The following is a 12,562-nucleotide window of genomic DNA, read 5'->3' as shown; positions in this document are numbered from 1 at the left end:
TCCTGTGGGTCCTGGGAGGCAAAAGCCAAGACAGCCAGATGCCTTCATCCAAAAGCTGAGCGCACAGCCTCTGAAGCGAGCGCCTTGCCTGTGGGCATCCGTGCCAAGAGAGATAACCTCTGGAATTCAAGGTCTACGGCTCTGATTTCTGCTGAAACACTTTGGGCAAAGTTGATCTACCAGGCCTTCGCTCCTTCCTGTGGGACAGACGCCCTCCGCAGACTTGGGGTAGGCCAGGCACCCGTAGGCATTTCAATATAGTAAACAGATGAATGAACTCATGCTTTCTTCCATAACCAAATGCTCTGAAAAGGGTTTAAGTGCCTGTCACTGGGGCCTGGTGAGGTCCACTTAGTCTTCCTACCTCCTCCTACCTCAGGACATTCTCGTCGAAACCGGAGACCCAATCTTCCTAAGGCAGGGCACTCCCAAAGGACCCCCCGCACCGTGGGCAGAGGAGGTTCGCTGGAGCGCTGGTGTCCCGAAGACAGCCTGGCATTCCTGATTTGAATCTCAGGCCCCAGGAACTTGCAGCTGAGAGCCAGCTCAGTATGTAGCCTAGAGCACCCCTACTGCCCTCAGCTTTCTCATCAGACACAGAAATCCTTCCTCTGTGTCTCACCAAGTATGCAGATGAAATGAGCTGAGCGTGTCAGGCATATGTTCAGGCTGAATCCTGACACTTTGACCTCCTGGTCAAAGTGTGGAATTGCCCCCTAGCTCTATCAGACACGAATGAGGGCAGCAAGAGGATGAGAGTTGCAGTCCTAAAATGAGCAAACCCCTAAGTCAGGGAGAATTCTATGGCCTTGGTGGAGCTAGGCTTTTTAGAAACTATAATGAACTCAGCTCGACTGAGTTAGAATGGGGGCGGAGGGGTTCCAGGGGAACACTCGTGATGCCGCAGCACAGAGAAATAGAATACTGACTGGTGATGGTGCGTTGAGGATTTTGTCTTCTGGCAGACAAGTAACGGGAGGGGGAGACAGTCTGTGGTCTCCTAGAGACCAGAGAGTGTAGGGCAGAGAGCAGTAAAGAGCAGGTGGTCTGCAGTCAGCCTGGGTTTCTATCCCAGCACTGCCATCCGCTAGCTTGAGACCTGGGCAAGTCACTAACTTTTCTGAGCCTCAGGTTCATCATCTGTAAATAGGTGGTAATAACAGTCCCCACCTTGAAGTGATGATGCACGTGTGGCACTACACATAGTAACTGCTCTAGTCATCCTTCTAGCTTTGACGTTTTAGAGCCGCATGAATTTTCTTAGTGCCGAGCAACTGCCCAGGCTGGCCTGGCACACTCACTGGGAGCTGGCGGGATGTCTGTGGCGGGGGCACTGGAGAATGCCCGCTGCCTTGCCAACTAAGGCCAGGCTGGCAGGCATCTTGGCATGAGGCTCTCTTCTTCCCTTCCCAGGTGTCCCTCTTCTGGAGCAGGATGTCTGGGCTGGCCCCGGGAGCTGGGGGCATGAATGTTCTTGGCAGTGGTCATGTGCCTGGGAGCTGGGGCACCTGCCCTGCGCCCTTCGTGGAGGGTGGGGTGGCGGCAAAGCTGGGGCCGCGGGAGGCCGAGACTCAGGAGCCCCAGAGCCCCAGGAGTCCAGCCCCACTGGGCTGGGGGAGGCCGAGTCCTCAGGCAGGAAGCCCGGTGTCCTGGGGTGTCAGAACCAGAAGGGCTTTCAGGCTTGCAGGTTGTTGAGCAGGCGGCGATATTGATGCCTAGAGAGTGAGGGGCTTGCCCAAGGTCAGCCAGGACCCAGAGGTAAGGAGAGCTTGGTGGGCACAGGTGTGGTACCCAGCTCTGGGATCCTCCTGGAACCTCACGGAATCCACGGTCACCCTGTGGAGGGATGGGCTGTTCTTGATCCCGTTTTGCAGGTGAGCAGCTGAAGCTGCTTGAACCCAGGTCTGGAGGACCCAGCTACTGTGCTCTGCCCCTCGTCTCTTCCACTCTCCCTCCCCCACATTGAGGCCTCAGCTTCCTTTAGTTTCTGCCCCACGTGGTCTGCCCGGGACCTCACTGGCAGGGACCTCACTGACTGAGGGAGGCGGGAGCTTCGCCAGGAAGGGTGGAGCAATGTCAGTGTCAGATTATATCATTGTCCCAGCCCACCTGCCCAGCTAATCTCTGGACGTGCACACGCAGACTCAAATGCCACACACACACACACACACACACACGTGTGTGTGTGTGTGTGCGTGTGTGCAGACACAGGTGCATACATGCAGTCTCAGGTACATTCTCCCCAAGAAATGCAGGCACACATATGCAGGCGCACGCACGCGCACACGCGCGCACATGCACACACCCCTGCACGCACCCATTCCATCACGTGTCTCAGACCCAGAGGCTGAGGCCCTCTAGCCGTGCATGCACGTGGCCTGGCAGGCAGGAGGGGCTCACAAGTTTCCGGATGAGAACGTGCATGGAATTCCAGACTTGGAGGGGATTGTAACCCTCTCTTTTTTTTGTTTTTTTTTGTGGTACGCGGGCCTCTCACTGCTGTGGCCTCTCCCATTGCGGAGCACAGGCTCCGGACGCGCAGGCTCAGCGGCCGTGGCTCACGGGCCCAGCCGCTCTGCGGCATGTGGGATCTTCCCGGACCAGGGCACGAACCCGCGTCCCCTGCATCGGCAGGCGGACTCTCAACCACTGCGCCACCAGGGAAGCCCTAACCCTCTCTTTTTATAGGTGAGGAACTGACCTCCAGGCCGCAGAATCAGCAGCCTTTCTCTGAGTGCCTGCCATGTGCCAGGCGCTGAGAGATGGTCCCTGTCCGCACAGAGCTCACAGTGGGCAACAGGGGCAGTTAGAATACACTGTGACTGTGCTGTGATGGGCCATGCATCAGGCACAGGGGCATCGCTGAGGCAGAACAGGATAGGCCCAGGAGGTCTGTTCCATGGAGCTGCCCCTCCCCCACCCGGTGCCCATCCTCTGGCCCCAGGGCCTTTGGGAGGTGGCACAGCAGGGTGACTCTTGGGCCCACAGCATCTCTCCCTGTCACTCCAGGGTGTCTGAGCCACCTGTGGCTTCCCAGACCACACCTTGTCTAGGGATCCCCTTCCTTGCACCTCCCAGAGAGGGGAAGCCTTGGACTTACGAGTCTAGCTGATCTGGGTGTGAATCCGGGCTCTACCACTCACCAGCCAAGCGAGGCCTTGAGCAAGTTCCTTAACCTGAGCCTCAGTTTCCCTGTCTCTAAACTGGGGATAACACAAAGGGAGGACTCAGCTTATAACGGATACCTTCATTATCTTGACCGTGGTGATGACTTCCTGGCTGTAGATACGTGCCCAAACTCACTAAATTGTACACTTTAGATATATGCGATTGATTGCATGTCAATTATATCTCAATAGAGCTTCACAAATACGCAACATTACACCCCCCACCCGACCACACCACCAGCCCCTTCGCACACGAACACAGGGCTGGGAGCACGCACACTGCAGCAGGGCGCTGGACGGGGCTCTGGGGCTCCTGAGTCTCCCCACTCAGCGAGGCTGCCCAAAGGGGAGTCCAGGGGCTGGGTAGGCTGGGTTCATGGCCTCTGGTGTCACCCAGCTGCCTGCATTTGCAGGGTGGTTCGCTGAGCCATCAAGACAGATTCTGGAAGCCCGCAACCCGCACCTTCAGCCCCAGCCACTTCCTGCCATAAGTCCTTCCTGCCTCCCTCCCACCTCCTCCCCTCCATCCTGGATGGCCTGTTGCCTGGCTGCGGTTGCCGTGGGCATGTCTGCAGGCCCCAGCTGGCCTGGGACAGCCTGGCAGGTGGCTGAATGCCCACTGAAGGGGGGAATTGTGGACACCCATCCATCAGAACTGCCCCCAACCTCACTGTTCCATGAAGTGTTTCCCCTTCCAAGTCCAAAAGGCAGTAGAAACATGTGAGCTCTGGGACTGGCTGGAAGGTGGCCTGGTGAGATGCCGGGGACAGCACATAGGATGTGTTCTTGTCCCTCGGCTGGGCTGGGTTCTACTGCAAAGGGCTGGGTGACCACTTTGCCGCTAAGCCTCCAGGCACACGAGAAGCCTTCAGTATACAGGAGCCTGCATCCTTGGGGAGAGGCCCTTCTGGATGAAGCCACATGGATCTGTGCAGTGATGTCCACACCTTTCCCAATAGATTCTATTAAGGACCCTGACTTTGGTCGGTCTCCAGTGCAAATGCTCCCACCAGACACAAGCACACACCCAGGAAATGCAGGATGCTGGGGCCATGTCCATGGAGGCTGGAGACAGATGGACTGGATCCAAATCTGGCCCTGCCCCCTGCTGACCACAGGACCTCAAGCGAGTGACCTCGCCTCTCTGACCCTCGGTCCTCTTCAGCAAAGTGGGCACATAACAGCATCTACTCTCAGGGCCATGTGGAGAGTGGGGGGAAGGCAGGGCCTGATGCAGCCCTAGGGCTCAGGGAGAGCCTTCTGGGTAGAAGGAACAGAGGCTGCAAAGGCAAAAGGAGTGCGGAGGCCCTGGTGTTTTCTGGAAGCTTCAGCGTAGCTGAAGAGAGGGAGGGATAGCGTGGGGCACATCTGTCCTGCTGCAGAAGGACAGATCTACCATCTGTACGTCCTGGTTACCTTCCTCCTCTGGGCCTCAGGTTCCCCCTCTGCACATGGGGAAGTTGGTCTCTGAGCTCCTCCCAACTAATCATTTTGGAGCTGGGTTCATTGAGGTGTTTGGGGTCTCTCGTGTTTCCCTTCACAGAGGTACTTGCTTTTAAAAAGAGCCTAGAGTCCCATTGTGTGAAGGTTCACCGGGGCCCAGGTGGGAGAGGTCCAGGGGGGCATCCTATTCCCTGTAGAGCTGGGAGGCAGCCCTGCACGCTGGGAAGAACCCAGGTTCTGGAGCCAGACACAGACACGTGCTCTGTGACCTCGAGCTGGCCACTGACCTCTCTGAGCCCCAGTCTCTGCTGCCCCGACATGCATGACAGCTCCTACCTCATGCGGTCATAGTCCGGGTGCAGGGTGATCTATACGAGTCCCCCAGGGCCATGCCTCACTCGCACTGGCCCAGCCTAGCAAGGAGCAGTTCTGACTAGAGATGTGTGGGCTGCCCGGGCCTCAGGGCCACGGCCTCTCCCAAATCTCCTGACGCTGTGCACCCCTTTGCGTCTTGACCTTGACCCCGTCGTCTTCTCTAGCTGGTGGGGAACTGGCTCTAAGACATGCCTCCACCTGCCAGGCCCCAGTGTGGTGTGTGTGCGTCCCCTGAGAGGGTGTCGGGGGTGGAAGGCGTGAGGCTGCAGGAAGGAGCAGCTCCTCAGCTGGTCCTGATGTCAGACGAACATCCTGTTTCACACCTCACGGTAGCGGCCTGTCCAGGGGATAAGACTGCCCAAGGCCGAGGTCGGGGCTGGGGGACAGGCCAGAAGGGAGCTGTCGGGAGGGGCTGGCAGAGGAGGAGGGGGCAGGGCTGGCTCTGGGTCACTCACATTCTTCCTCGTGTCCTCCCTCCAGACGAGATGTCCGGCAAAGGCTCCGTGGTTCTGGCCTACAGCGGGGGCCTGGACACCTCCTGCATCCTCGTGTGGCTGAAGGAGCAGGGCTATGACGTCATTGCCTACCTGGTGAGGGGGCGCCTGGCATGTGTGTCTTTCTACTGTCGGCCCTGCTGTCCATCCAGCTTGCCCACCTGCCCACTGTCACTCATCCAAACCCAGCTCCCCCTCTCTAAGCCTGTCCTGAACTGTAGGAAAATGCTTCTCGTTTACTGCCTCTTTCTCTTCATCTGTCAAGTGAACACCTTGGAAGTCCCCCAGGTCTGAGATGCCCCCCAGATCACGGAGGAGCCGAGCCTCCATGCGAGTAACTGGACAGGGGGCACAGGAGTGAGCGTGGCAGAGCTGCTGGGCCAGCCTGCCTGGAGAGGGACCAAGGGCTTGGATCTGGTGAAGGCCCTGAGAAGGCATACAATCTTCCCCTTTCCCAAAGCCCTCAATAATTCAGCAAAGAGTGTAGGAGGCTACACTGGCTAAACTAGACGAGCCCTTGGAGATCATCTAATTCTGGGATAGCAAATAGGTCACGGGCCATAGGTTATGTATGATGCCATCCCCCATCCAGGGTCCGTAGCAGACATCCCTAATTAAACCAGCTCAACTTCTGAGAAACCTGGACGTAACCTCTGAATCTTTCTCCATATGACTGTGCAAATTCTAGAAACCCAGCTTAAGCCAAACAAAACCAAAAATAAAAAAGAAAACCAAAATAATACAGTTCTTCATGTAACTGAGAAGGCCAGGGGTATAATGGCTTCAGGCAAGGCTGGATCCAGGTGCTCATCCAGATCTGCCTCCATCTCTGCTTGACTTCATTTTTGGCCTCTCCACGGGGCAGGCAAGGCCCACATCATCATACCCAAGTTTTCCCCGAGCAAGGAGAGCTTCCTGCAGAGGCTCTGACAGAAGGGCCAGGGGGCACTCCCATTGACTGGCCTGAGTCCCTGCCCACCATGCATTCGTCAGTATGGCTGTGTCCCTACAGTGAGCAGGTGACGTGATGTGCTCTCACCCATCCCTGTGGAAAGAGGTCCCAGGAGAGAAGGTTCTCTTTGCAGAGGAAGTGAGGGTGGCACCCTGGACAGGAAAAGTCCAGCTGTTGTCAAGAACCGTTTGTTTGCAGTTGAAGTCAATCTACCATCCGTAACAGTGCTGACCCCGTGTCCCTCAGGTGGGGCAGGGGAAGCGCCTGGCTCGCTGCTGAGAGAGAGCCAGGGCTTTGAGCGGATGCAGAGAGCCTGGGGTGTGCACACCCTGTCCTCAGCAGCAGTAGTGGGCCGTCCAGATCCCGGGCTCCCCCCCCGGGCAGATTTAAAAGCTGAGTGACCTCAGAAAAGTACCTGCAGCTGGACTCTGGGAAGATTCCAGAGTCTGTTGAGCAGAAGCCAGGGCCAGCGTCTAGGCAGGAGGCCAGAGTGCAGCCAGCAAAAAAAAAATGCCCATGTCTAGATGGGGATGTCGGAACCAGAGGCTGCGCTCCAGCAGGGGGACAGCTGGGTGCCCGTAGCCCAGGCCTCAGCCTCGAGCCGGCTCAGGCGCCCTGGGACAGTCACGTTGCTGCACTTGGCTGGGGAAGTGAGCTGAGAGTCGGGCAGCTGCTGACTCTCCAACCTTTGTACTGACTTTGGGGGAATTGGGGTAAGAGTTAGACGGGTTCAAGGGAAGCCTTAGACCTTCAAGGCAGTGACAGCAAATGTTGCAACCTAGCAGCCTGGGTGCACGGGGCCAGGCTCGGTCCGTCCTTCAACCAAGTATTAGCTCTGGAGAGTGTTACAGCTTCTCCAGACCCTGGTTTGCGCCCTTTCTCCTTCCTACTTTGACCTCAGCGATCCAGTCGAAACCACCGCCATCTGAGGGCTGTTGTGTGTGAAACACACTTGCCCACGGCTCACCCCAGGGTAGGGGAGGGGCTGGGGGGGGATATTCTTCTCAGCTCATCTTTCTTCCCCTGGGTTAATGGGTCCTCTCTGCTTCTGCTCATCAGGCCAACGTAGGCCAGAAGGAAGACTTTGAGGAAGCCCGGAAGAAGGCGCTGAAGCTTGGGGCTAGAAAGGTACCACGCGGGAGGCAGGGTTTGGGGCTGGAAACGGGATTTGACCTGGTGGGGGCAGCTGTGGGGGGTCCTGTCCCAAAGCTCCTTGTCTCCCCCACACCTTCCAACTGGTCCTCTTGCTTCCAGGAGTATAAGGTCAATTCCTTCTGCTTTTGGTGTGCAAAGGGCATCATCTTCTGGTCTCCCCCGGCCACTCTTCTACCCAGTCACCTCCCCAGCCCACCTCCCCATCCATCTGTCTTTTCCTCATCCATCCATCCACCTGCCCATCCCTCTTTTATCTTGCTGTCCATTCACACATCCACTCACTCATCCATCCCTCATCCATCTACCTGTCCATCCCTCCTAGCTCTCTGTCCATCCACCCATCCTTCCATCCATTCAACAGAATCAGTGCATTGATTGAGCATCTAATCACGTGGTGAGCAGGCCCATAAGGTGAACGTGGCCAGCGTGGTCCCTGCTCACATAGGCTAACAGTGCAAAAGAAACGCAATATCTGCAAAGCACACTAAAACGCAGTAAAACTCACATCAGAAGTATTAGGAAGCTGTCAAGTTCACGGTGTCAGATACAAGTTTTCCATAATTCTAACTCTTACTGGAAAGCTTGGCAACAAATTCAGTTTTCCTTGAAGTGATAGGGTCACTTCATTCTTATGAAAATGTTGGCCAAAAACCCAAGTCTGCACTGACCCTGTTTTGTCCGTCGGTCCTTTGTTCAAGAACGATGTTCTATGAGAAAAGGGGCTCGTTGAGCCAATAACTCACTTGTGAATGCAGCAGATATGCTTCGTGTATATTTCACATTTTGTACTCGAGTCGAGATATAACAAAAGTCAATCATTGTTTACTGCATTTTCAAGACCACTCTTAAGAGAAATCTGCACTGTGAGAGCAAGGCATGAGGAGCACCATGTCTGAGGAGTGTGGTGCCTCTGCCCTGATTTGTGCTAAGGTGCCAGCCCCTTCCCCCATCATCACTTCTGCATATTCAATGTGAATGTCAACAGAGTGAAAAAGGCAAATATCAACTGAGTATCACAAAAAATGTTTTCAGTCTCCCTGAAAGGGTCTGGGGAACTCTAGGGGTTTACATTCTGAGAATAATTCCTCTAGATCAGGGTTTCTCAACCTCGACACTGTTGACATGTGCCTGGCTGTCCTGTGCATTGTAGGATGTTTAGGAACATCACTGGCCTTTACCCACTAGAGGCCAGAATGACCCCCACAACCCATCAGTTATGACAACCAAAAATATCTCCAGATATTGCCAGCTGCCACCCGTGGGACAAAATAATCCCTGGCTTTTGTGGATTAAATCTAGATTTAGATCTTAGATTTAGATCTTGTTTCATCTCAGGCCCAGAATGCTATGTTGGGAGGGATTTAAGGACCACATCCAGTTTTGCCTGGATGGTATATCAGGATCGATTAGTAATGTCTGCCATGAGTGCAGGAGGGAGAGTATCCGCACTGTATGCTGGATTGATTTATGATGTCTACTACAGATGCAGAAGGAAAAGTGGAGGTACAGCTCGCCCGGGGATCCATTAATAGCGTCTGCCTTAGATGCAGGCCACTTGAGGCCCCTGGGACTCTGCCTTCTGACTGCATCCCGTCCCTGCCGAGGCTCGCTCTCATGGGCTCCTCTCCCCATAGGTGTTCATCGAGGACGTCAGCAAGGAGTTTGTGGAGGAGTTCGTCTGGCCCGCCATCCAGTCCAGCGCGCTGTATGAGGACCGCTACCTCCTGGGTACCTCTCTCGCCAGGCCCTGCATTGCCCGCAAACAGGTGGAGATCGCCCAGAAGGAGGGAGCCAAGTACGTGTCACATGGCGCCACAGGAAAGGTGAGACCAGGATGGACGGCTGGGGACGGAGAAGGAGGCAGGGGGCCTGCGAGGGGCACACAGGCAGCCAGGCAATGGACGGTCCTCAAGCAGTTGTAGGTTCTCCCCCAGCACAGTCAGGTATGCAGAGGACAGACTGGCCCGTCCAGTCTGAATAAGAGGAATGTTTTTAGTAGCGAGTTAGGGATGGCTCTGCCCTGTACCCCGAGTGTGTGAGTCCCGTGTGCCTGTTCCACGTGTGGTTTGAGCAGTGTCACCCTGTTTTGCAAATTTGCTGCTGAGGCTCAGGGACCAAGGTCACTGTGGGAGTCTCCGTTTAACGCAGTGGGCAGGGTCAGAGACCACGAGGTAGCAAAGGGCTTGAATCCCAGCTGTATGGCCTTGGGCGAGGCCCTTGCCCTTCCTGAGCCTCAGCTTCTTCACTTGCAATATGGGGATGAGGCCTTGTCTTAGTTTCCCGGGGCAACAGCACCACAGACTGGGCGGCATAAACACCAGGAACGGATCCTCTCACGGTTCTGGAGGTGTCAGAAGTCCAAAATCAAGGTGTTGGCTGCCATGCTCCCCCTGAAGGTGCTAGGGAAGGGCCGCTTCCGGGCTCTCCCCTGGCTTCGGGTAGCTCAGGTGTCCTTGGCTTGTGGGTGCATCACTCCAGGCCTACATCTTCACGTGGCCGTCTCCTCGGGGCATCTTCACATTGCCTGCCCTCAGCACGTGTCTGGTTGTATGTCCAAATTTCTCCTTTTTATCAGGATACCGGTCATACTGGATTAGGGCCTGCCCTAATGACCTCATCTTAACTTGATTACTTCCGTAAAGGCTCTATCTCCAAATAAGGTCACATTCTGAAGTATTGGGGGGGGCGGTTAGAGCTTCCACTTATCTTTTGTGGGAGACACAGTTCAACTGATAACACACCCGCTACTTCTGGCCCTTGTGTGCAGGAGTGCAGACTGAAGGATGACCCTGGGGATAGAAGGCAGGAAAGCCCTCAGCCCCCGTCCCGCAGGTGGCAGGGCTCAAGAAACAAGATTCCTAACGATGTAGGTGACTGTAGGCAGTGTTACTCTGGAGTCATGAGCTCGCAGTTAGCGGACACGCCGCCAGCAGCTTGCTCCAGGTTGGGGGGCAGGGGGCCTACCTCTCAGCACGCATGTCCTGACCTGACCCAGGCCCGCCCCCCGCAAGGCTGGTCGAGGCAGTCGGGAGTGGGGGAGCAGGCCCTGGCTCAGTGTGATGTAGGGACGCTCACGGCTCAGACTGTGACGGAGGAGGTGTGATTTGGGGGTGGCCTTGCAAACAGTCGCCCCACCAGGCGGTAGTGGTGTCTTTGGAAGCTCACTCATTTGCTTGGCGCTCGGTCAGCCAGCTTGTACTGGCGTCTGTACAGCGCTGAGTGCGTGCTGGACACCGGAACAGTGTTGAACTTCGCGGGCCCTTTTTCCTGCCCTCAGGGGACCTGTGTCCTAGCGAGGGAGAGAATAGATGCAGGAGAGGGTGGCAGTAGGGTCAGTGCCAGGGGAGCCAAGGGGAGCTGAGGGAGCAGCAGGCAGAGGCCGAGGGAAGGCTGTCGTGCAGAGCACGGCCCTGAGGAAGGAGGAATGGGTACAGGAAGAGAGTGCCAGGCGGAGGGAACAGCCTGAGGAAAAGCCTGGAGACGAGGGTCCTGAACACGTGGTGGGAGCTGTAGCCTTGGGAGAAGCAGCAGGGCCAGGGCTGGGCCGGGGCCACGCTGCGGGGTTTGGCTTCAAACCCCCAGGTTGGACGGGGGTGGCCAGTGGCCCTCCCCCACCCCATGGTATGTAGGGGATTGTTCTGGACGGAAACTATGGGCTCCTGTAAAAGGAGCGGACTGGTGAGCGTGGCCCTAGTTTTCACTAACACCCTAGTCGTGAGCACATTTTGAGCGGGGTGGTGGGAATCATAGGCGGAGCAGTGGGTGGACCGGGCCGTTTGGGCAGAGACCTGCATACCGCCTTCCACTCCGGTGGTAGGAGAGAGTACAGAGGAACCCAGAGGTTCAGGACTTGGGACTCTGGGGCCAGTACAGCTGGGTTCAGATCCTGGCTCCCCTGCTTTCACACTGTGTGACTTCACCCCATGAGTCTCCGTTTCCTTATCTATAAAATGGGGATAAACTAGAACCCACTCATGGGGCAGTGGGGAGCTGTGAGTAGGAAGTAGGGTCGTGCCAATAAAGAGCTCAGCAGAGACCTGACACATCGTCAACACTCAGAGAGGGAAGTGCTCTGCTCGCACCATCATCAGACCTGTGCTGGGGCTTTGAGAACAAGCATCAGTGCAGAATGAACCTCTGAGACATCTCACCTGTCCGTGCTGAAATCAGCCGGGCAGTGAGCTCCCTGTTCCAGGAGGTATTCAAGCTGAGGCCAGGAAGTGAGGATTATGGAAGGGCTCCTGCCTGGAGAAGTTCCCCCCAGAAGTACCATCAGGACTGAGGAAGGGTGGCTTTCAGGGCTAGTGGAGTGAATGTGTGTGTGGTGGGTCTGCCCCTGGCCTGGGAGGCTCTTGGGGTCCAGGGAGAGACCGCCCCCCCACACCCCACCCCCAGCCCCGCACTAGACTAGCTCACATGCAGCTGGGAATAGCTGCCAGCGGCTGTGTGCGCTGCTCCGTTTGGCCACAAGAGGGCACCAGAGGTTTGGGTTTGAGGCCTCCCGAGGCTGACCCTGCAGGGAAGCGGCTGGAGGAGGCCCTGGCCACCCAGGGTCCCGTTTCCCAGTCTGGTTCTGTGGGGCTTCGGTTCTGAGAAGAACACCCTCTGCGGCAGTTCCATAGCCTCTTGAGATTCGGGGACGTCCCTGCAGTTCATGCTCAGTGTCCGCAAGAGGGACACTCCGACTTGGAACAGCACTGGGGGGCCTCCAAGACCAGCAGCGGGAAGGCCACAGGGGATGGTGGGGCCCGGTGCCCCCCACCCCGAAATCTCCCATCTCTTCTGTGGGTCGATGGGCAAGGTGTACTCCTGTGCCTCAGTTTCCCCTTATTTAATAGGACTTGGGGAAGCCCCCAACAGCCTCTGCAGACAGTGTCCTAGAAGAGGTGGGTGTGAGTGAGGAGGAACTGGAGGGCCTGGACTGGGGTCCGGAGGGATGCCAGGCTTGAGGCGGGGGGGGGGGGGGGGGGGGGGGG

At 56.6% G+C, this 12,562-nt stretch overlaps 1 protein-coding gene across 4 annotated transcripts in view; it reads left to right on the top strand.

The window, feature by feature from the left end:
- The window catches only part of ASS1 (argininosuccinate synthase 1), a 50,990-nt gene that overhangs the window by 1,966 nt on the left and 36,462 nt on the right, over nt 1–12,562 (top strand). For all 4 annotated transcript variants that reach the window (XR_003432438.1, XR_003432439.1, XM_027104529.1 and 1 more), the window contains exons 2-4: nt 5,466–5,575; nt 7,491–7,559; nt 9,221–9,409. Coding sequence is in view for 2 of the 4 variants with exons in the window: in XM_027104529.1 (XP_026960330.1) it covers nt 5,471–5,575; nt 7,491–7,559; nt 9,221–9,409 (363 nt within the window). In the remaining 2 variants the exon portion in view is untranslated. The remainder of the gene's footprint in view (nt 1–5,465; nt 5,576–7,490; nt 7,560–9,220; nt 9,410–12,562) is intronic.

This window comes from Aethalodelphis obliquidens, unplaced genomic scaffold (assembly GCF_003676395.1).
Source record: "Aethalodelphis obliquidens isolate GAN/ISIS:26980383/991018 unplaced genomic scaffold, ASM367639v1 scaffold7, whole genome shotgun sequence".
Classification (NCBI taxonomy): domain Eukaryota; kingdom Metazoa; phylum Chordata; class Mammalia; order Artiodactyla; family Delphinidae; genus Aethalodelphis; species Aethalodelphis obliquidens.
Note: the sequence above shows the minus strand (reverse complement) of the source record. Positions and strands in the feature narration are given on the sequence as shown.